Here is a 25,068-nt window from a genome sequence, read left to right on the forward strand (position 1 = left end):
CACGGTTTTTGTACATATACTTTACAAATGTGTAGCTACATGTTCATGAAAATATAATTTAATATTTAAATAAAATATAACTCATTAATGTAATGTCGAAACAAGTCTATTTTCATTCCTACAATTTGGTGTATTATTTGAGTTAATGAAACGAAACGTCACTGTCGTGTTGGGTGGCTGTCAAGTCAGCGACAGATTTTGACAATCAAAATCCAGTTTTTAATCGTAAAAAAAGAAATCAAAACGAGTAAAAAATATTGAAATTTTCTTCAATATTTACAGTTTATATTTATCTACCGCTGAAAAAAAACAATAATCATATGAGTGTGGTTATTCTTTGTTTATAGTAAAGTGGGTGGATTCCTACTCGTATGTAATTAGGCGGAATTTAGAATTTGTGTCATGCCCGCACAACCGAGGGATTTCACTGATAATGAAAAATGAAGGGGGTCGATAATTCGCCAGCTAATCGCGAAGGAATGACCAATAAACCTATTGTAACATGTAAGTTTATTGAAACCAAATCCTGCGTGAGAGAACTTTAGTACAGATGCTTCCATATTTACATATCTGTTTATTTTGTAGGCGCTGGGGATTGGAACTTGTTTTGCACATTAGAGGCTCCGCTCGTGGCCGCGATACCGCAGGATTCGTGTGAGTGGAGGAGATCCTATGGCCGGGTCACAAAGTCTGTTTACTTGGAAGCTTCATTTATTAAATATAATCCAGATAAAGTGCAATCTGAGCTCAACTTATTAAACCGCCCAATCCTGCATATTTATTGGACTGACTGTGTTGTAAGTGAATTATTTTCTTAGTCTGCATTTAATTGTGAAGTTAAATACCTAACATTCATATTTATATACAAAAAAAATACTGATATTTTAGTAAACTATTTAATTTTTTTAGCAACTCTCTTTTATTACTATGTATGATATTATTTACTCTATAGGATATAGAATATTACAAGACCACACTTAGAGAAGATATAGAAATATGGCTCAAGCAATTAGAAAAGAAAGGCATTACAGACTGGATGATAATTCTAGTAGAAACTTATGATATTAGGAAAACTAATAAGTTACTGCCTAGAACTACAGTTTTGGATAAAATAAAAGGAGATTTTGCCATAAAACAGACAGAAGATAGGTTTTTGTCTGTAATTAATCCTATTAAGTCTGAAGCGAGGAGTGCGGAGTCATGGAGGGCCCTGGTGGCGAAGATGAGGCATTTTGTCCTGGTGGCATACAACAAGGCGTTGATAAAGTTCGAAGAGCACATGAGGGAGCAGAGAGAGAAAAGAAATGACCCAGAGTGGGATTTTTGTAAATATTTTATTCTACAGGTAAGAAATCATATCAATGTCCTGTAAATTATTCTCAAGGTGCCTACAATAAGAAAACTTCAGACCTTTAATTTTATTATTATATAATGTATAATAATAAATTTTTTACATATTAAATAAAAAGAAAAACACTATGATACTTAATTTATAAGCCTTTGTGCTTAATTTTTATTCTTGACACTCTGTAACTAAAAATTTTACAAATCATAGACTAATTTCGCAAACTTCATAATTCCTTGTGAGGAGTTAGGGGATTTGCCATCTTAGGTATTTTAGCTAAAGTAGCAAATTCCTTATGCGGTTGATTTCAGCGAAGATATTTATTAAATAGTAATTGAAACATTAAACGTTTTTCTTCTTTCAGGAACAACTAGCATTTGTATTAGAAATGTTAGGTTTGTATGAAGAAGCATTAGTCCAATATGACGAATTGGATGCATTGTTCTCCCAATTTGTGCTCAATTCCAATGTGACAGAGGGTCCAAAATGGCTTGACACATTCAAGCAGCCCATCACCTCTTGGCAAGCGGTCAGACTGACAGCCCTGGTGCCGCAGCATCTGAGGGAGCTTATTATTAAGAAGAAAGCTTCACTCTTAGACTTTAGAAGCTATTTGTTTCAACGTCAAAGTGCCATGTTACTGCTTATGTTTAAACCTTGTGAGGTAAGTGTTTACTTATTATTCAAAATTCAAAAAAATTTTCTGCAAGTAGGCCTCAAGGGCTCTTTTACATGTCAATACAACATTTATAGTAACATCATATCATATATTACTACAATTAAAAATAAGTAACTTGAAAATAAATCTCCACAGACTAAAGAAAATACCATTATTCTCTTAGACAACTTAGTAGAGGAGAATGAGGAGAGTTGGTTCCCTAGATTATACAGTTATAATATATTTAAAATAGCAATTCTACCTCTTATACATTCAAAATCAGAAGATTATAGCAATTGGTTCCTTTTAGGATATTTTTTTTCACTTATTGGCAATTAATTTATGGTTTTATAATTAAGGTAACCAAGTCTTCCCTAGAATCAATTTTCCTCAGACTCCCCTATCTTTAAAGCTATCATAGTTATTTTTTGAATTCAGGCTACAACATTAAGAGGTATCAAAACAAAAGAAAAGGAGCTAAATATCTGCCATATAACTAATCACAACTAGTCAACTACTACTTCCAAATGTAATACTAACTTATGCAAGTTGACCTAATAAATCATATTGCTAAGTAAACCTTGAAATAGATGAGTGCATCTGATCATAATTACATGTTGCACATTGATATAGTAATTGAATTAAAGCAGTTCTTATAGCTTATTTCAGTTTTATTTAACATGAGAATGTTAGGTATGTGGATCTTAGTTCACCCATCATCTTTACATTAAATGTCTAATAAGGTATATCGGGGCAGTTCCAAATACTTCATTATCCGGCCTCCACCACTGAGGGCTTAATCACTTTTTATTTAGTATATAGATCGTGTCATTAACAAAGACGTGTGCCTTGACTCTTAATGACATATTATTAAAGGTTAGATTTGACAAGTCTGCGCGTCTTTGTGGATGACACGAACTATGTATAATATCTATTTCAGTTTATAATTCATACATAGTAGTGTGCCTACTTAAAAACACAAATCAAAATATTAAATTAAATAATACTTAATGTGATTTGTTCCCAAGATGTACTTAATAACGTCGAGTAATTGCAAAAGTCACCCATAATTCCATCATATTATTGACATATATCTATGGACGGGCTTCAAGGGGAATAAGAATGAGGACAGTACAGCGGTGTCACGCCCACGAATTGGAGCCAATCGTGCAGTCTAACGCCACGACGCGATTGGTCGCAACTAGTTGCGTTAGACTGCGCGATTGGCTCGAACCCGTGAGTGACACCGCAGAATTAGCACCATTCTAAATACCCGTAAGGTCCGTCCTTAGATATATGTCAATGCATCATACTATTTTTTATGAATTACCCAAAATTAGTAGTATTGGGAAATACTTAAATCCACCCTACAAGCTCTTTTAACTTAAATGCTACTAAATTAACGATGTGATCATAAATCATGTCATATAGCACTATTTTTGCCAATTAACCTAGACATTGGCGTTCATTCCCGATGGCCGGCCACCCGTGACGCATCATTACCAGTCAATTATCGTGTGTAATCGCGTTGATATACGCACGACGTATACTTTCGATTGGAATTGAGGCCGTAAATCTAGATTGACGGCTGCTTGGCTGATTTGCGGAAAAATGTGGTATTTAAATGTTAAATGGTTGGAGATATGAGTCATGTTGCTTTGCACGTGATGGATTGTTAGAGAAATTTTCTGGATAGGTATAAATACTATTAAACTGCAGATATAATAGTATGCTTTTTCCCCGGAACTCTCCCACGACTCTGTCAAATCAAATGTGCCATTAGGGTCTATGGCACTTAAGAACATTATGAGTACGCTGTGATAATGACTCGACGAAGTAAATATTTTTTGTTTTTGCATGTTTTAAGCTTAGGTATCTATCTCATCGCGAGGTCTACAGCTCGCAGAGCCACTAGTTAGATCTTATTAAAGTGGGGATTAATAAATAGACACAGCACAGTCGAGTTTTAATTATGTAGTCGACTTATATATATCGCGTCCGTTTGAAACGAGGACACCGCAATTATATTGAAGTGTTTTTTATCGGCTCCAATCCAACTTGAGCCTAGGTTATACATACAACATTAGAGTAGAGTAGAGAGCTTTATTCGTAGCAAAATAAAAAAGGAAAACAACAAGTAACAAAACATTATATAGGTAAGCCACGAAATGGTCCCGATTCATCAGCATGGTGCCAGCCTGGCTGGGCTAGCGCTGGTCTTCCGTCGGCGACACAGGAGTTAAAAGACGCTTGAAATAAAAACCCGACAGATTTTTACAATCCCTTATTTACATTTGCCTGCCCGGTGTCAGTGAGTCTGTAATCTGTAGCCAAATCCTTCCCAAAAATTAATGTTTACTCATTTTCTGGTTTCCCACTTCGAACTAGTTTTTTGACTCGTAAGATTAATTAATTAACTTTAATTGTTGTTAATATCCCGCTGATTTATAAATTAAAATAGAGCATTTAATTTACAAAAAGGCAGTTTAATTACCTACTGTAATTAGCGCAAACGGTTTTAGTAGGCTTAACAGTAGCCAGTAGCGTTTGGGAATTCGGTCGCATGTCGTTTAATCGGTTTTATTACTGACACAGATGAATTAACTCCTAGATGAAGCGTATGCGTATACGACGATTCGCGGTCACCATCACCAGGTGGGGTACCCTTACTAATTTAGTATGAGAGCACTTATTTCGATTGCGTCCACATTTTTTTACGTAAGGTCCCTATCACCAATGATGAAAGCTTGTAAAGAAGCGGATGTTACTTTGTAATAAAAGTAGTTAAAAAGTGACTTGGGGCCCCTGCACTTCAATAAGTCACAACCATCAAAAATAGTATTTTAGTATAGTAAAATGGTGTAGGATGCAACTAGAGGCCGATTTTTGAATTTCGAGCGCTCGATTTAGTCACTCGAAAATCTGGAAAACGGCGAAATATTATTTTTTAAATACGAGCGAGAGAAATTGGGGATCTAGTATTGACCACTCGTTTTCAATTCTATTAGTCGAATTTCAATGCCTAGTAGTGGAGATAGTATTGATGGAAGTCACATGAAATCGAGCGCTCTAAATTCAAAAATCGCCCTCATGGATCGCGGATCACTGCTGAGTATTTTTCAAACAGAGTGTTAGGTATAAATTTAACAGATGAACAGGTTTTGAGTGCGGTTTTAGATAAACGATTTGTAATACACTACGGCGCTTTAATTCACTAATATATTAAAAGTAAATGAGCGTTTGTGGTGTATTCAAGTCTGCGTCATAGGGCATAGGCGGATCCAGTAGGCTGCTGGGCTCCATAAAGTAACCCGTATAAGTTAGTCTATGTTGCCTGTGCTATGACTGCTCATGACACTTGCGGTCGTCTGTAACAGTACGGTTTGTCGTTTCCACGCTACGGTAGACGCACGAAGCCAGCGGTGGCAGCATGGTCGCATATTTATCACTTGTCACTATGCCTGTCACTTTTGCACTTACTTGTTAGAAACGACAGGCATGGTGACAGGGCGATAAAAATGTGACCGTGCTACAGCCGCTGCAGTTGTTTTGCTCGTTAATAACCCGTGTGTGTCGTGTTGTCCGACTGCACTCGATGACATGAAATAGGTAGGTGCGTCGGCAATACGTGATCAAAGATGTATTGATTATATGAATATATAGCGTAGTCCATATGAGGCAGTCTATGATCCCTGCACTGCCAATGACACATTTGCCCGACTGTGACAGTGCGAGTTATCGTTTTCACGCAACGCTAGATGCATGAAGTCTGCAGTTGCGTTCTGCACTGCGATTTAATCGTGCAGTGTTAATTAGACGTGCGGGTAGAGTTATTTTGATTAATATATAAAATAAATAGTTGGTATAACATGAGATTGAAGAAATAAAACATATGGCGCGCCAAATAAGCACGCTGTGATAAAATACTAGGTAAATATGTAAAAAAAAAATAAAGTTAGTGTGACGTAATTTATGGATGACCCCTAATGGCTTGGAGGATTTAACAACTGGAGTCGACTTTAAGATTTTACCCCTGAGGCCTCTCCAGTTGTTAAATCCTCCAAACGTTTTTAGCGTCACTTTCGCACTTACCCACTTGTTAGAACGTGACAGACGATAAAGAGGCTACCATGCGCCGTAAGTTAAAGTCGGCTCTTAAATTTTCACACTACTCCAATATTTGGGATTGTTTGTACCAAATCGTCTGTCACCGTTAAAGCGTTAGAGTCCGTCTAAGCTATCTTTGCACCGATTTGATTAAATCAAACTGAGGGAGTGTCATTATTAACGTTGACGTATGAAATTTGACATTGATGAAGACATGTCCTCACTTTGTGAATGATTGAAAGTGCCGTGCAGAGTTAGTTTAGTCTGACTTTAGCTACATTTTATTGTATGGGACGTAACACAGTTGTACAATACACTGCTGAACGAGGTTGATCAGTCCACTAATTATGGTTGGTGCGACTATTGTTATATTGAAGTAATTTCTTATAAGGTAAGGCTACACCTTTTGCTGGTTCCAGATCGCCTCTCGCTGCCTCAGCACCGTCCACAACACGTTAGTTGAGCTCTCGCTACTGGGCTGCGCGGGTGTGGACGGCGCGGCGGCCTGCTGGGCGCAGCTCGCCTGCGCCGAGACCCTGCGCGCCTGCGAGCGGCTCTCGCAGACCAACAGGGAGGAGTGCGCCGCCATGCAGGCGCCGCTGCACAACACTGCTAAAGACAAGGTATATCTCTCATGGTCTCAACAATACGTTAACTCTCGGTACTGGCGCGGGTGTGGAGACGACGCGGCAGCCTACTGGGTGCAGCTCGCCTGCTCCAAGACCCTGCGCGCCTGCGAATGGCTCTCGCAGGCCAACAGAGAGGAGTGCGAACGGCACCTGCACAACGTTGCTAAAGACAAAGTAGAAATAAAAAGTAATGTATACTTTGGTACTTGACTACACATGTGCGCGTGCTCCATCTATGCGCAAAATTTGCGCAAGAGCGGGGCAGCCCTTCACATAGCAGTCGCTTTATAGCATATTTTACTGATATGTGTTAAATTTGTTAAATATCAAAAATTGGCGCCTTCTTACCGGGCATCGGCTAAAGGTTGTCAAACGGGCGCCATCGCTCGAAATGATGCCATACCTTTGGCGTTTGGTCTATTAAGTGGCACCACTTTTTGATATTTAACAAATTTAACACATATCAGTGAAAAAATAAGGATCAAAGTCAAATGGCGTTCTAAAAGTTTTAATCGTGTATCGAATGATGGCGGTAAATTTACTGTGGCTACAAAGTTTTCTTTGGCAATCCTATTGTCTTGTCTGCTGGTTGACGTGATAGAATAATAACAAAAGCTACTTAACAAGTTCACATCTTCTCACAAAATAACAAGTTTACATCTTTCCTTCTAATGTCAAGCTTTATTTAATTTATCATTGTCCACAGCTCCACGAATTAGGCAAGCTCTGCGGCCTCCTCCCAGGCTCCCCTGAACCGACCTCCGAGCAACTTCACCTAGTCGTCATGCTCTCCGCCGGCATGGGAGACAGCGAACCCAACAACCAGCACCAGACGCCAACGGACCGGCTGAAGGAGGCGTTGTGCAGCAAAACAAGTTTTCAGCAATATTACTTGGAGCTCGCTGAGTTGGCTATGGGGACGTATAAGCATATAGGGAGGTTAAGGTATGTTCTTTTACTTACTTTACGCGAGTAACCATAGGTGTTGACTATACTGCTTTTATTCTTGAAAGCTATTGTAAAAGCCTAGTCTTCAAAAGTCATGGGAGACAGCGAACCCAACAACCAGGACCCGACGCCAACGGACCGGCTGAAGGAGGCATTGTGCAGCAAGAAAATATGATAGGTAATGTAGGAGTAGGGGCTTACGGGAAAAACTTGATAGTCAAAAAGTTTTTAGTGCCCTATATTTTTAACACGGAATCTAAGAAAGAGGACTTTCTTGGCACCTGTTTTATTGCTAATGACGCAGGTTTATTGACAATAAAATTTGTTTTGGTAAAGTTAAACATGTGTTTTTGCCATGACTTTAAATTAATCTCCGCTTTTTTAGATTTGCGCGCCTCATCGGCCGGGATCTAGCCGCGTTTTACTCAGAACTCGGCGAGACTCAGAAAGCGGTAGTTTTCTTGATGGATGCCCTCCGATCTTACGAGGAGCAGGGATGGCGAGACCTGGCCGCGCAGACCAGGCTAGAGCTGGTGGCGGCGGCTAAGAAGATGGACGATGTCGACAGGTAAGGAAAATTTAACTGTCATATTAAAAATACTATATTGGCTCACTCAGAATTACCGCGCAATAGACGGAGCCGTGCAACGCCATTAATAATTCTTTGACTAAGATGTAGAAACATTTTTTTTTAATGATACATACTTATATTTCAGATACACAAAGCTCTCTGCAACAATAGCATGCACTGCCGAATTAGAAATCCTAGTCAGAAACTTCTATTTAGAAGAAATGATGAAATCAATCCGAGATAATCTCTCCCAAAAACCCGAACCAGTCCTAACCGAGCTCAACGAGTGCTTCAAAATTGTCTCAGCAACGCTACTGCCGTCCGACCGTGGTATCTATATCACTGACAATAAGGTCCAATGTCGCTTGGTCGTGGAGAGCAATATGCCTAAAGATATTACTTGTACGCGCGCAGCGATTAGTATAGAGAAGTTTAATGTGGATAAACAGACAGAGAAAAGGACGCCGGCGAAAAGTTATAAGACTGACTTAAGTGTTAATAATAATTTAGGATCGCAGAATAATTCGCCGAGGAAAAGTGCGCCTGAGGGCGATAACGAGTTAACTAATTTAATTACAAGGTAAGTTAAACATGCATCAACTTCTTTTGAATTTGTTCAGTTAATTAACTGTATTCATTGTAATGTTAATATGTATTAATTAATATTTGCAACACTTTGTCTTGTTAGCTGTAAGTTGCAGAGGTTTACCTGAAATAAAATTAAAAAAACTGTAGAGCCTAGGATTTATATAAGATCTCAAGTGGTGTTCTTATTGATTGTCCAGTGACAACAAAGTGTTACAGTTAAGGTACGAAGAGAGTCACTTCGTACCTGTTTTGTCATATATAATGTAAGAACGTCCAAATGCCTTTTCCATGTACTTCTGAATCAGACCTAAGTAGGTCTGATTCAGAAGTTAAAATTGATTTAATGCTCCATATATGAATCAAAAAGTGAACAAAAAAATATATAAAATCGACAGGTGGAATATCAGTCGATAGGTCTTAGTCCAAACCGTTTTTTTGTTTAAGTGGTTATTATTGGAAATAATCACTCCAAAGGTAAAAAATAGGGTATAAATCACTTTTTTCTTTCAGTATAAGACTGGACGATTTAAAACCTAAGAATCCTCTGTTAAACCCGTTACACATAACCTCGCAGCTCCACTACAAAGAAGACAAATCCTTACAAAAAGCCACAGTAGAGTGTATCAACCCTAAAGTTACACTCAAACGCTCAGACAGCAGCAAATACAGAAAACCGTCCGCCACTTTAAGAAGCAACTATGAACTTTCATTCACATGCGATAATCTTACTCTCAAGCCAGGCACAAATGAGATTACATTAGAATGTATATCGAAAACACCAGGTATATTTAAACTTGGTCAAATATCTTTGCTAGTTGAAGAGAAATTGGAGTTTTTGTCCAACGTGCTGACGAGTTTGAAAGTGGGGTATGATGTGGTGACACAAGGCGTGAATGTGTACCTGAATAAGGTAGAGCCTAAGAAGGATTTGGTGGCTGGGTTGGAGCATGCTATGGAGCTGGTGGTGACTAGTGGGAGTTCGCATATAGAGGAGGTGAGTTTTTCAAGAATTATCTTCTACTTTTGCCCTTTGTCACGACTTGTTTAAGAATCTTAATAGTAATTTAATCCCAAGAATTAGAGATTTTTATTTCTAAATCGATTACTATCTAAGCTTCTAACTCCGAGGGAAGAAGATAAAGAACAAGAAAATGATGTTTTGTTCACCCATTTTGAGAAATTCATTTTATTAGCCGGGGCTCAACGACCTTTATGCGCAAACAGTTTTTGTCGAGAGCTTTTATTAGTCCTTTGAAATATTTTTTATCAGTCTTTAAAACGACATCTGAGATGTCCGATTGACCTGGTAATATTACAAGATGTAATTATAGATTCGATGACCTGATAATGAATAGATTCGGCAAAAATTTGAAAAACGATTTGGTGTTTAGTTCCAAGAGTTCAAAAGACGAAATTCTACGCACCTTTTTGTCGCATGTGTAGTAATCGTCAATTATGTTTATAAAGCCATGTCAAAATGTAATTCCATCCAGAACGCAACAATCCTCCTAAAAACCTCGTTGGGGCTGGTGATCCGCCTCGCCGGTGGCGGCGACGCCGGCGCGGCGCGGGAGCTGTCCATACCGGTGCCGGCCAGCAAGCCGTTCGAGACCACGCGGGTGCCGCTCAGGCTGTTCGCGAACCTGCAGCCCAAGAAGGAGAAGAGCCAGGAGCATACTGTGAGTTGTGTTCTAATGTAGCGTGTTTAGGCAAAAGTTCCGGGAAGTGTGGCTTAGTTCACCATAGTGTCCAGAAACGCAGGATCATGGTGTCTTCGCAGGCTTCCCAAGGTAACCTTGGAGGAACTCGACTAAACGGCAGAGAGAAAGCAGTATCCGATCAAGTTAATACTAACTTTTCAAAGAGAGGATTTCAGGCAAAAGTCTTGGATGGAAAAGACCAAGAACATCCAGTGTGTTATGATGGCTAAGTGTGAGTTTTTTAGGCAAAAGGTTGGACTTTGTAGCTTTTGTAACCGGCCGAACTCCGTTCAGAAATGTAGGATTCTGGGGTCTCCGTAAATTTTCTGAATTAATCTCGCACTCCTTGAACCCCCAACGGGCCTGTTGATTCGACTCGCCGAGGATTCAGACTCCGTTGTCTTTACCGATATTTAGATATAGTTATATATCCTTCAGGCGGCTTAGCATAAGTTGCGTTCTCGCGCGCGAGTCCATACTTGAAGTCGCGCTAGATGTATGGAGTCGCGCGCGAGAATGTAACTAATGCTAGCAGGTCTACTTACCTACGAAATTGAGTGAGTTCGTACAATTGCAATTAATTTATCAAGCAGAGCGAGCTGTACATCTGCGAGCTATAATACAATTTTGAAGACTCAAACTTGCGACTTTTCAGAACACAGGTCTTAGTGTTGCTGAAAAAATTGTAATTGTACAGGCCTCCATTTTTACGGAGACAAAGAATGCTTTAATTGCCGGACTATAAAAAAGCGGCCAAGTGCGAGTCGGACTCGCGCATGAAGGGTTCCGTACAATTTAAGACGTATTAAAAAAAATCTTCTTATTAGATCTTGTTCAACATTTTCCCACTTTGGACACACATTTTACCACTTTGGAAGTGTCTCTCGCGCAAACTATTCAGTTTAGAAAGAAATGATATTAGGAACCTAAATATCATTTTTGAAGACCTATTCATAGATACCCCACACGTATATGTTTAATGAAAAAAATTTTTTTTAAATTTTATGACGTTTTAAAAAAAAACTACTTACTAGATCTCGTTCAAACCAATTTTCGGTGGAAGTTTGCATGGTAATGTATATTATATATTTTTTTTAGATTTTTCATTCTGTTATTTTAGAAGTTACAGGGGGGGGGACACACTTTTTTTCACTTTGGAAGGTTCTCTCGCGCAAACTATTCAGTTTAGAAAAAAATGATATTAGAAACCTTAATATCATTTTTGAAGACCTATCCATAGATACCCCACACGTATGGGTATGATGAAATATATATATATTTTTTTAATTTCATGACGTATTAAAAAAAAACTACTTACTAGATCTCGTTCAAACCAATTTTCGGTAGAAGTTTACATGGCAATGTATATCATATATTTTTTTTAGATTTTTCATTCTGTTATTTTAGAAGTTACAGGGGGGGGGACACACTTTTTTTCACTTTGGAAGGTTCTCTCGCGCAAACTATTTAGTTTAGAAAAAAATGATATTAGAAACCTTAATATCATTTTTGAAGACCTATCCATAGATACCCCACACGTATGGGTATGATGAAAAAAAAAATTTTTTTTAAATTTCATGACGTATTAAAAAAAAACTACTTACTAGATCTCGTTCAAACCAATTTTCGGTGGAAGTTTACATGGCAATGTATATCATATATTTTTTTTAGATTTTTCATTCTGTTATTTTAGAAGTTACGGGGGGGGGGGGGGGACACACATTTTACCACTTTGGAAGTGTCTCTCGCGCAAACTATTCATTTTAGAAAAAAATGATATTAGAAACCTCAATATCATTTTTGAAGACCTATCCATAGATACCCCACACGTATGGGTTTGATGAAAAAAGATTTTTTGAGTTTCAGTTCTAAGTATGGGGAACCCCCAAAATTTATTGTTTTTTTTCTATTTTTGTGTGAAAATCTTAATGCGGTTCGTAGAATACATCCACTTACTAAGTTTGAACAGTACAGCTCTTATAGTTTCGGAAAAAAGTGGCTGTGACAGAATCGGACAGACAGACGGACATGACGAATCTATAAGGGTTCCGTTTTTTGCCATTTGGCTACGGAACCCTAAAAATGTCCCCCTTGTTCCTGATTTTTTCGGCTTTAAAGTATACGTGGATATAGTTTCCGACGCAGTTTTGTCCTAACCAAAATTACAAGCATCTGCACTTTGATCTCGGTACATTTATTCATTTATCATATTCCAGGTCTGGCTCAACTGTCCCTGGTGGGAAGCAGCGATGGAAGTGCCCCTCCACTTCTCCCCGCCCATGGTCGCGTCCTGGCGCCTTCTAACATCCAACACTAGGAAATTCGTACACGTCACCCTCAAGTCCACGGTCGCCCATCTCGTGCAGTTCGAACTGACAGACCCTAAGTTGGAGTGCGACGGCAATACGACAGTGTCGGATATGAATCCCAAGAATGCCAAAGATATGGTGAGTCATAGTTCTGTACACCTAGTGAAAAGGGGTACAAGTCTCGCGCAGCTTAGGTATAAAAGGGCATAGTCTGCCCGAGACTTGTAGACTTGTACTCTTATTAACTAGGGCCACAGAGTTTATTTGTCCCATAGTAAACCAGAAGTTATACAGAGTGCTCCTATATTGTTTTAAATGGACTGGTCGTCCTAAAAAACCGAACACACCGGTACTTGATGCATCATGCAGCGTATATGCAGTGATTTGCCATACATTTTGCTACGTAAAGAGGTGTGGCCGATCCTTTACTCGTCAAATGAACCACTTTTCTCAACCTTTAAGGTTCACGAGCCAAAGACAAATCTCATGAATCATTTAATAACTCTTAAAGTGCTTCAAAAGCTGTAATATGAATCGTCGTGAACATCAGCCGCGACTCCGTCGGTGATTTGAAGAGCTGCAGCACATATAAGACTTTTCTATTTTTCTGAACTAACATAAATTACATCTATATTTCAGATGGTAGCTTCAGACGGCACCACAGCCTCCTTTATGTGGGAGCTCCTCAAAGATCCCCTAGTAAAGGCGGGCCCCATGAAAGCGCTGTTCACGGTACAATACCGGCCCGTCGACGTGGACGAGCCCCCTAGAATGTTCTCGTGCCCGTTCGACGTACAGGACTGTACGACGCTGTTCGTCATTAGGACTAAACTGGAGCCGAGCAAGGGGTCGGATTTCTGTAGGGCGTCGCAGGTTTGCTGTTTGCAGCTTAGTGTGCAACGGGTAAGAACTATTGTCTGTAGACAACATATAATGTACTAGTTAAATATAAAGCGCACAACAGACTGATTTAGAAAATTAAATTTAACTCCGTAAGTACCCATACTTATAGAAGGACAAATTGATGGGCTAAAAGTGATTTTAACATCATAATAATAAGGTATAAGTACCGCATTTTACACCAGGTACCCGATTCCCCTTTTTTTGGTACATAAAAAATATTTTAAAATTAATACTAAGTACCTATGTTTTAACACACAACTTATGGGGTAGCAACGAGTTTTGGTTATTAACTGGCTACCTACTTTGTTTGTTCTTATTTCTTGTTCACATTATTAATAGTGCCCGACCGAAGTATCAGTTTCCGCAAGTTTTGGCTGAAGATTCGGTTTCGGGCATAAAACTGCCGAACCTTCGGCCCCGCCGAATCTGCATTTTCGGTAGGGTCCAACCAAAGTTTCGGTACAGCAGAAGGTTCGGTTCTGGCCGAACACTGAATATTAATGCAACCGTCGGCGGTAGCACGGTCGTATTTTTATCGCCTGCCACCATGCCTGTCACGTTCTAATAAGTAAGTAAGTGCGAAAATGACAGCGATATAAATTGAACCATGCTGCCACTGCTGATGTGCAAATTTCAACTTCCTATCTTCTATAGTTTCTGCTTTGCTTGGATAGACGAGACATTGTAACATAATTGTGCTATTCATTTTCAGGTCAACGAAACGGAATACACATCTCTAATGTACGAGGTTTTAGCCGACCAAACTATGTGGGCTGTATTAGGAAGAACTGCAGGTAAGGTCCTTTTATTTCTAACCTTTGCGGTGTCGTTTTTAGATATTTCTGCTTACTACAAAATAAGTATCGGTATCACATCGTTACTGGTGAATTTCCAATATGACTTGGAACTCCTCTATTAGCTCTTTAATTTATTTATTTATTTCAAATTTGACTCAAACAATGCCCATATTATAAATTCCTTATAGACTAACATAGATATACATTTTATAAACTTAAAACGAAACACTATTTACAGTACATATGGGGCTACTTTATAGCACTAGTGCGAGAAGTAGCATATTACGTTACTGTGTCGAACATTTAAAGGGCCATATGTACTGTAAAACGTTGTACGATACATGTGCGAATAGGTAATTCGCAACTCGTGTCGATTTAAAACACTCCCTTCGGTCGTGTTTTAATTTATCGCCACTCGTTTCGAATTTCCTATTCTTCGCACTTGTATCGTAATGTACTATTAGGCGACAGAACGGCGTGGCTCCGTTGAATCCGCTGCTCTAGTGTGGGATTCCGCAGTTTGCCGTTGAACCTCCGAAACACGACCAGTAGGGCTAAGACGGACGGCTCTTTATCATTTGTCACCATGCCTGTCACGTTCTAACAAGTGTGTAAGTGCGAAAGTGACGTGCATAGTGACAAGTGATAAAAATGGAACCATAATGCCGCCGCTGTAGGGTTAAGATGGACGGCTCTTTATCATTTGTCACCATGCCTGTCACGTTCTAACAAGTGGGTAGGTGCGAAAGTGACAGGCATAGTGACAAGCGATAAAAATGGAACCATGCTGCCAGTGCAGGGCCGTAGCTAAAACAACAAAACATATCATATTATACTTAAAAAGTTAAAACTCATAAACTCAACTGTACGTCAAATGGCGGTAAATGATAAACTTTTTTCACGCATGTCACGCATTCGTAGTTTTTTTTTTTAATTCAGAGACAAACTAGAGTCGGGGGCCTATTTCCGTAGTATTCGATACAAACTAACATGCGAGATATGTCAAAATTGTATGCAATTGACATTTCATTTCGAACAAAAAAACATCGCGACTGATATTAGAATAGAGGTCAAATCGAATTGCTTTTTTTTCAGAGATGTTCCAAATTTGAATGCATAGCCAAATCGATTTTGATATAGTTACGAAGCAATAACTACATTATCACAAATAAGAAATTTGTTGTGACAAAACAGTTTATCGTAATGCTGGCCATTATTTACGGATTTAAAAGGCATCATAGAGGGTTTCATTTCATTTATTCAACATTAAGTCATGTGCATTACAGAAGATGTTAGTTGAATGTAGTCAGTACATGACACCCGGGTAGGGCGCATAATGTTAGTACTTATGAGGTACCTAATTACCTACTATTATTGTTTATGATATGTGTGTAGATAAAGCAATAAAAACAATGAAATACACAAGTAAAAGCTTGTACCAAGTAGTATATTTGCAGGCGTGATATCCCTGGAGTCGAGCGCGGAGGCGAGCGTGGCGCTGGACGTGATGCCGCTGGGCGCCGGCTACCTGCCGCTGCCCGCCGTGCGCCTCTCCAAATACATCGCGCACAACAACAAAGGTACTCATTTGATTCAATAACTAAACTTGTAATGTAATGTTGGCATGACTTACTTCAAATTAGGTCCGGAAATACCACATATCAGGTGCGATGAGTGATGATGATATGTAAAGGAATTTCATACAGCCTTACACACCTAGGCCTGTAAGGCAACCTTCTTTTGTTTTTAAACGTCAAATTATGGCACGTGTTGGCATTCAACCTTAAATAACATAAGCAAAATTCTGCCATTATGTTTTTTTTTTCTTTTTTTTTTGTCTTTTTTGGGTTTTTTTTCTTTTTGTGTTTGTTAATATTACTTCGGGGTTACAAAGGGGAGCGAAAATTTGATTATTTTTGCGCTACGACGCACGGTTTAGGATATACAGCCCTATAAAGATATTTTTTTTCAGCCATGCAGAAATCTTTATAGGGCTGTATCTCCAAAAATAATCAAATTTTCGTTCCGCTTTGAAACCCGATACACTGAATAACCTATCACATTAAATAAATAAATATTATAGGACATTATTAGTAATAATTTATTACACAAATTACTAAGTCCCACAGTACATTAGGACATGATACAATCATCATCATCCTATTTTTTTATTATTATTTCATTGCAAGTTTGAGAAAAGCACTATGCAAATCTCGGCGAGAAACGGGGTTGCCGGCCGCGTATCCCTATGTATAAAATTATGAAGTTTGTAGTGATGAGGTTAAGACGTATACCCAACTAGCAAAATTTCGTCATATAATGGTTGCGGCAACGTTTCTGCGGTATCCTTTTAGCTCTTACTATTAGTCATCATTACGAAATCATTACGTTTATATGACGCGATTTGGGCCCATTTTATTCAGCATTTCAGTCATATAAAAGTTGTTTAACTGCAACCACCGCCACTTATAGATCTTATAATAACCACCGACGTGACTATCTTATGACAATTTAGCTGTATACTAGCAAATTACATGACTTAAATATGACTGAACTGATCTGTAACTTCCATTTATATGACATATTTGTGGAGTAATCGCATCCTAGGCTACTAAACAATAGAATATAACTCGATACTACACGCGCGAGTTGAGTGTTGACGGTAAGTATTTTCTTTATTAGTCAGCCATGATGTTACATGTTTTTATTAAGAATGCTCATAACGTCGGCGTATGGTAGAAATGTATTGCGAAGGTAAGTTTATTGATGAAGTAAACTATGTTTAATAGTAAATATTTAATGCCCCACTATAATTCTTAGTTAATTAAATATAAATTTAATTAATATTGATGATTTTCTTGAACGCCGCGGTTATACGGCATTTATCCAGTTATAAGCTATATAATCGCATCTTATATAGCAAGTTTAGCGGTCAAAGCGCCATTATACATATTTTGTCGGACATATTTTAGGGTTCGTTAGAGTTTCTGAAAAAACCTTTTTTACAGATTTTAGTATTTTATTTCTAGAGACAAGTAGCACCGTGAAATATGGTCATTGTAGCTGATGTGGACTATTTTTTTAAGAAAAGAAGATCAATTGTGGAGTGATACTGATGTACAGTGGCCTTGGAGCGAGACTCATTTCATTTTGTCTTCGATGTGTATTGGATGCGGATACTCAACGTCCCCGTTGACAATTGATCCCACACATTTTATCATATCGGACAATAATATAAAAAATCTACACGACACCATTTTTTTCTGGTGCCCAAACTGTTCAGAGTACGCTATATATGATCACTATCCATTAGAGGAATGTGAGTTTTGTGTGAATACTGACAATACTGACAATCATCCCCAAATCATCCAAATCTTCGGATCCACTGCTCTCATCAGCATTGAATTGCAGTTCCATTTCCTGTACGGAGCTATCTTCTACAACGCCACCAACATCAACGTGCATGTTTTCCGACTCTGCAGTACTAGTTTTTTTTTCGGTCACATTTGTTATTTCTACGGAACCACTTGAAAAATAGGCACTTGTCACTTCACTTCGGTTTACCGAAATTCCTTGCGTAAGAGTAGTTTTTAAATTGGTGATAATAGATTGCCGCTTCTTTTTCATTTTCCTCTTGTATCCACCGGTCTTTTTCATGTTTTTCCATTGAATCCAGTCCATTTTCATATACTAAATGTTTATATCCAAACAACGTGTCGGATGTCTTTAAATGATGTTTAAGAGCTATAACAGTCATAAAAAGGTAGCATTTATACTAAATAGTGGTATAATAGCAAAGTTGTATCATTTACTCGACTACGTTTAATTCTGCTCCAATAAAGGCATATAAAATGTCATTACTCGACCAAATAGTCACATGAGCATCAGGTAGAGGTAAGTTATTCAGCAATATCTAAATCGCTGACTAAGATACTCATATATAACATGTTCTATAATTCCCGTTTATATGACAGCATGTAACATATATAGCTATTGTGCTGTATAAGTTACATGATGTCATATAATAGCAAACTACATTGCTTTTACTCGACTGCACTTGACATGTCGTAAGTCAGATATATAAGTCACTGTTACTCGACTAAATAGCCATATAAGCCACGTAAAAAAGTGACTTATTCAGCATTTCTTATATGACTTATTAGTCATATAATCAAGTCGAGTAAACGTTTACTCGACTTGCTTACATGACTGATATGCTGAGTAACTAAAAAGCTGCATAAGCTGGCTTTATATGACATGTGCTGTATAATTCACGTCTACATGACTTTTATATGATTTATTAGCTGAATAAGCTCAATCTTATATGACTACTTTGCTAGTTGGGTAGTTTGTCGAATCTATCGATTATTAACGAATTAGTCGAATCGATTTTACAGCCGATCTTTGCATGTTTGTATTATTTGTTTATATTGTTTCGTTGATAATATTACTTAACTTTTTTTCACATCGTAATTCATTTTATAGTCATTTTGTTTGTTTTAATCAGAGCAAATATCATTATTATAATTAAAAGTTTACTCAACTCAACTAAGAGCTTTTTTTCGCCTTTCTTAAACATTATTTTATATCTTAGTTATTTAATATTTTACGATAGTAATTTATTTGCGTGATAAATTATTATCTTTAAATTAAATTATTATTAAGAGTTGGGTAAACGTTTAATATGATAATGATATTTTTAACACCTGTACTTAACTTAACCAATGGTCTTTCATCTTAACCTTTTTCAATGGGACTCCCTCTGGTCGCATAACAACTTTTGTCATATTTTTTATTGTCATTACATTTTATACATAAAATTGTAAGTCATAAAAATCTTTAGTCAGAATTTGTCCTGAGCATAACTGGGTTTTTGTCATAAATGAGTTATCTCATAATTTTTATAGTCATAAATTTAATTCGCATAAAATTTTAGGTTAGGTTCGTTAGGTATACACAAAAAATATATGACAACTGCTATGTATGTCATCAGTTCATCACATATTATGGCCAAAAATTGATGACACAATATGACTTTTCAGTTATATGCGCAATGATGAGTATGACACAAGTTGTATAATATGGACCCTTTTTCAGTAAAATCAACCTAACCTATAACCCGTTAATTTCAATAGATCCGAAGAAAGACATGTCAGCACACCCGCGCCTGGAGCCGTTCAGCCCCGGCCAGGTGTACCACGCGGGCAAGGCGCGCCAGGTGCACGTGCTGCCCTCCGCGCCCAAGGAGCACCTGGAACCGCCCGTCTGAACTCTTGCTTTCACAGAAACTATTTGAAAGAGAAACTCATTGCTAACCAATATCTAAACACGCCTAGCTACGCTAGCCGGGGGGACCCACTGGTGCCCAATCGGCTACGGTGACTGCTTACCATCAGGCGGGTCGTATGCTTGTTTGCCACCGACGTAGTATAAGCTCGCTCTGTAGCAAAGTAAGTACATGTTCCGATATTGTCAGCAACTCTGCGGCGTATATATAACGGCTGTAGGTGACCGTGAGTCGTCAGTTGGAACGCGTAAGTAAAATATCAGTTGCAACTTTTATGAGGACCCCTTATAAGGCATTAGTGAGAAATTATACAAAATTGAACCCTATCACATTAAAATAAAGTTCAAAATAAGATGGAAAATATACTCCCAATATACAGGCTTAAACAATTGTGATGAACGAAAAATGCCTCATTGGAAATATCAGGACTGAAAACAATTGTGGTGTCCTGTAAACTCTAATTTTTATTCAATAAATTGCTTTGGGATTCTGCTATGTATTTTGTTATTGTACTTTTATGACTACAGTCAAGTGTAAAAATATGGGTGTACACATCTTACTCAAAAATATGTCCCATAGCATCTTATTCCAGTGTAATAAGAGCGTAGTACCATATTTATGAGACGATTCTCTCGATACATATTTTTGCACTTGACTGTACAGTCATGGACATTATTTGTTAAGCCATTTAGGGTTAACTTTACATTGGAGAAGTCATAGCGTTACTATTGCTAACCAAATTAGCTTTAACCGTAGATGGGTCATCAATTTAAGTCCGACCTTACCTGAATACCGCTGATATCATTTTTTTTTTCGTTTTGGGAAAATGAACTTTTTATGTTCAATATAATTAACACAATCTTTCTGGAAACATATACTAGAGTATAAAGAACGTAAAATGAATGTATCTGTATTTGTTGTTAGAAATAAATGTCATCGAAAAGTAATAATTTAGATATGAGGACATGTAGGAACTATTGGCTTCCATGCTATTGCCCACTCTTTTTAACCATTTAACCGCTTAGAATTTTTCACTGAGCGCGCTCGTGTGGCCGCCGGTACGAAGTTACACGAAGTAACACCCTGCCTATGAAGCCGATGGTCCTGGGTTCGAATCCCGGTAAGGGCATTGATTTGTGTGATGAAGATACAGATATTTGTAGTTATATATATCGTTGTCTGGGTACCCACAAGGTTGAGGGGGTTGGGGTTGAGTTGAGGTTACTGTGGGGCTTAGTCAATTGTGTAAGAATGTCCAATATTTATTTATTTATCAGACAGCGGTGAAATGAGCTGGATATTGCACTTCTTATATATCAGACTACGGCGGTTAAAAGGTTAAATAATAACTCCAAATTATGAAATGTGCATTAAATGTTAGCGTTGTGTCTACGACACATAAAATAATGCAGTCTCATAAAAGTAATATGTATAATCGAAGTAATATAATAAATGTTTAATATAGAAATTTTCACAGAATATGTAAGGAATCGGACCATGGAATCGATGTGATAATTCAAAGTTTCATGTAACTATAACGTGTGTTTATACTTTATAGACGTACTCATAAAATTGTACTTTTACAAGCTTCCAAAAAAATTATACCTAAATTATCAAATTTGCTTCTAAAACTCAACGAAATGAGTCCTGTGAACGCATCACTCCTTAGCTTTAATATATAAGCATACCATCCTCCTGAGTCCCGATGTCCTTTTAAAAGGACAAATTCAAATCGAATTTTGAACTATAATGGAATAAGAGAAGGCTTAAATTATGAACTGGCTAAATCGTTCTGGGACTTAGGAGGTAATAATAAGAAATCACCCTAATCCTATTTCTTTTTTTAGTGTCGTTTATATTATACGTTTTACACAATTCACAGATATTGTAAATTTTATACCAACTGGGTTACCTATTTTGATCTAATTTCCTTGTGTACGATGAAAATAAAATATATAACAACTACTTCTGATGTAATTAACGTACTACCAACTTATCGTACCGATTATAATGTCGATAAGTTGCGTAGTCGTAGCTCCCTTTACATTGGTGATCAGATTGGGATATCGGCAGACCTTCCTTAGGTACCCCAGTGGACTTCATTAATCCTGCATCCATATTCTACTATAAATAATATCGATATTTTCTCACACGGGATATGGTTGACAGGGTTTTAGTATATGGTACCCACACCTGCAATTATTTAAAAATGAGCTTTATCGTCGTGAATAAGAGTTGATATTAGAATACGGGCTTACGTAGTTACGTACTAGATATTGTGTATTTGATGTTGTTGGGAGTAGTTGGAATATTTGGTACATTAACAAGGACACTCGAAAATATACCTAATGATAAGGTATACAAATGCTCATATTGAGTGTCTTTTTTGATGGTACTAAATGATAATAGGAGTAGGTAGTCTTAAGGTCCGACCACACCGCTTAAAAAACGGTGACTTTACGGAATCACAGTGACGCAGATGTAGATGTTGATGTAGTGTAGGGACGACCGGCCGGAAAAAGGCGGGCTGTCGATCATGTGTTGCGTTCATTCAGCCCAATTCCCTGAGGTTGGAGCTGCAGGTTATTGTCCCGGCGGAATTCCCACACTATTCTCCTCAAATCTTTTTGTTTTCCTGCAGAACAGAAGGTTATCTTTAAGTTCGCCGTCCTTTAGTGCGTTTTCTTTCAGGATGTCTCCACCGAATATATTATATCGCGGTGCCGTATACATAATACATTCTGCTAGTAAGTGTAAGCTAGTCTCAGTGACGCATCGTAAGCGTACGGTTTTTATCGCATGCTGCTTAACAAAAAACGGTGACCGTGCGGAATCGCAGTGACGTGGCGTAAACTTTATAAATTTACTATAAGAATAAGAATGATTTATTGCAGTACCGTGTACATTTGTAGGTAGTAATCCTGATACAATGAATTAGTTTCAACAGTTACCCATTTCGGGTATGCAAAACTTAATTAACTTATGAACTAAACTTAACAAACTCACAACACACCTTAGAACCTAAATGGTCGCGTACTGTGCGGTTCAAGAGGAATTTCCTCCCGCGGACGCTCCAGCTGTGGAATGAGCTCCCTTCCGAGGTTTTTCCGAGGGTCTACAGTATGGGGTTCTTCAAAAAAGGAGTGTACAGGTTTTTAGAGGGTCGGCAACGCGCATGTAACACCTCTGGTGTTGCAGGCGTCCATAGGCTGCGGTGACTGCGTACCATCAGGCGGGCCGTGTGCTTGTTTGCCCCGTCGTGGTATAAATAAAAATTAACTTTAATAACATGCAACGTTAATTAATTACATACCAATTAATGTTCAAAATATTATTTTAGACTATAAAATGATTTATCGAGTAACCAGTTTTTCAATGATACTCTGAATCAGTTACCTTCGAGTGCCTTTACATCAGCTGGAAGGTGATTAAATACTCGAATAGCTGTTACAAAAGTGCTCTTTATGGATGTGTTGGAAAAGGGCCTGCGTTAAACACGTGACATTTACGACACGTCACTGCGCCGCACCGTCCGTGGGTTTTAACCAGCGGTGTGTGGAGCATGCGATAAAAACGGTACGCTTACGATGCGTCCGCGATTCCGTAACGTCACCGTTTTTTAAGCAGCGGTATGGTCGGACCTTTACTCAAACTAAGCTAACTGAATAACGACCTGCTTAGTCTAAAAAAGCTATTCACTTAAAAAATCATGCCAAAATGGTAAATCTTTGAATGCAATTTGTTTGTTTTTAAAATAAAAGAATGTTTATTTTAGTAAAATGAACTAGCTTAAGGTTTTAAGGCACTTTCCCTCCAGTAGGACTAAGATGGTCGGCTCTTTATCATTTATCACCATGGCTGTCACGTTCTAACAAGTATGTAAGCGCGAAAGTGACGGGTATAGTGACAAGTGATCAAAATGGAACCATGCTGCCACCGCAGGGCCCATAAATTTTTGGATATGTTAAGCAAAAATGTTCATGCCAAGTTTCATTTAATTTAAGCATGTCATTTTAAAATTCGTAATTTCGATTGAATTGTAGCGGCTTTTTGGCGGCGGGCTCGTGTTTTTTAAGTTTCGTAACTCCACCTTTTATTTCAACGAAATGCCATTACATTTGACAACGACTATTATTTTACCTAGTCCCAGGTTCTCGTCTTTGCTAATTTAAAATTTAAGTTGTACATACTGGTAGTTAATTTGGTGCTGCTAATTTACTGTACTAGCCTGTCGTCTACCAAATTCGGATATTCTCTCCCCACCCGTGCGAGCCACTCCATATTTGAAATCCGCAGTCGAAAAGCAGCTTTATTTCGATTTAAATAATACTGCTTTTCGACTGCGAATAAAATGAACGGTAATCTCCGTAATTAACACGTACGGGGCACAAACTACTGGCCGGTAATTTCCGGCCTCAGTAGATAGAGGGGTGTTTTTTTAGTTAGGTAGACGACAGGTTAATTATTATATCTTTATTGCATGTTCATATCAATAATATTATTATAAGTTATTGGATTTTCTTTTGTTATATAACTCTTGCAAATTCGCATTATGGTGTCGTTGTAAATACAATCTTATAATGTACTAATAAGGTTTACATTGCTGTAATGAAAACTCCTGGATGGTGTTATTCAATATGTGCAATACCTTGTTTAATTTCATACTATTATTTTTAGGCAGGTTAATGTTAGGTTAGGTAGTTTTTGTATATCTTGTTGTGTTTAGTCTACGCAGATTTATTTGGTTTAGTAAAAAGATTCTGGATATACTAGTATTGAACCATTTTTAGTTTATCATGAAAAGTGTATTATTTCATACTTATATCAAAACCATGTATAGTGCACTCGCTCGTATTTATAATTATAATTATTCTTAGATGCTTTATAACACAGATAACATGTTTAAACGTCGTGGTAATATGAATACTCATTATGTTTAAATTACCCTCCCTAATCAAATATGAAATATTGAATTGATTAAAGTAAACAAACATTTTTTTTTTATCTAATTCAATTGTAATAGGTGACATAGGTGTATCCTTATAATGAGTGCTATATTTGGTTGGATATTATATAATTAAACCAGTGTATATTAGTCGTATGAGTAGGCTAGTCGCTTTAGAACATAGCAACCGAAATTGTTTTTATGGTTTTCTTTAAACTATCCAAAGAATAACTGTTGAAAATGCTGCAAACTAATGGTTAATATAAGAGCATGCAAAATGT

The 25,068-nt window shown here is 37.7% G+C and overlaps 1 protein-coding gene across 1 annotated transcript; it reads left to right on the plus strand.

The window, feature by feature from the left end:
- Window positions 1-199: 199 nt before the first annotated feature.
- Window positions 200-25,068, plus strand: LOC133531993 (trafficking protein particle complex subunit 10). The gene is made up of 15 exons (XM_061870465.1): window positions 200-504; window positions 586-797; window positions 953-1,345; window positions 1,710-2,009; window positions 6,530-6,733; window positions 7,446-7,684; window positions 8,073-8,255; window positions 8,404-8,838; window positions 9,357-9,840; window positions 10,340-10,525; window positions 12,763-12,993; window positions 13,495-13,758; window positions 14,471-14,552; window positions 16,013-16,135; window positions 19,691-25,068. Exons 1-15 carry the CDS (start codon window positions 441-443, stop codon window positions 19,822-19,824), a joined length of 3,534 nt encoding a protein of 1,177 aa, XP_061726449.1. The 5' UTR covers window positions 200-440; the 3' UTR covers window positions 19,825-25,068.

This window comes from Cydia pomonella, chromosome 2, assembly GCF_033807575.1.
Source record: "Cydia pomonella isolate Wapato2018A chromosome 2, ilCydPomo1, whole genome shotgun sequence".
NCBI classification, from domain to species: domain Eukaryota; kingdom Metazoa; phylum Arthropoda; class Insecta; order Lepidoptera; family Tortricidae; genus Cydia; species Cydia pomonella.

Excerpts from the sequence above, each read along its gene's own strand:
- LOC133531993 (XM_061870465.1), top strand. The coding sequence starts at position 441 with ATGAAGGGGGTCGATAATTCGCCAGCTAATCGCGAAGGAATGACCAAT. Across the intron at positions 9,841-10,339 it reads GGAGTTCGCATATAGAGGAG|AACGCAACAATCCTCCTAAA; the intron begins GTGAGTTTTTCA and ends AATTCCATCCAG. Across the intron at positions 12,994-13,494 it reads CCAAGAATGCCAAAGATATG|ATGGTAGCTTCAGACGGCAC; the intron begins GTGAGTCATAGT and ends TCTATATTTCAG.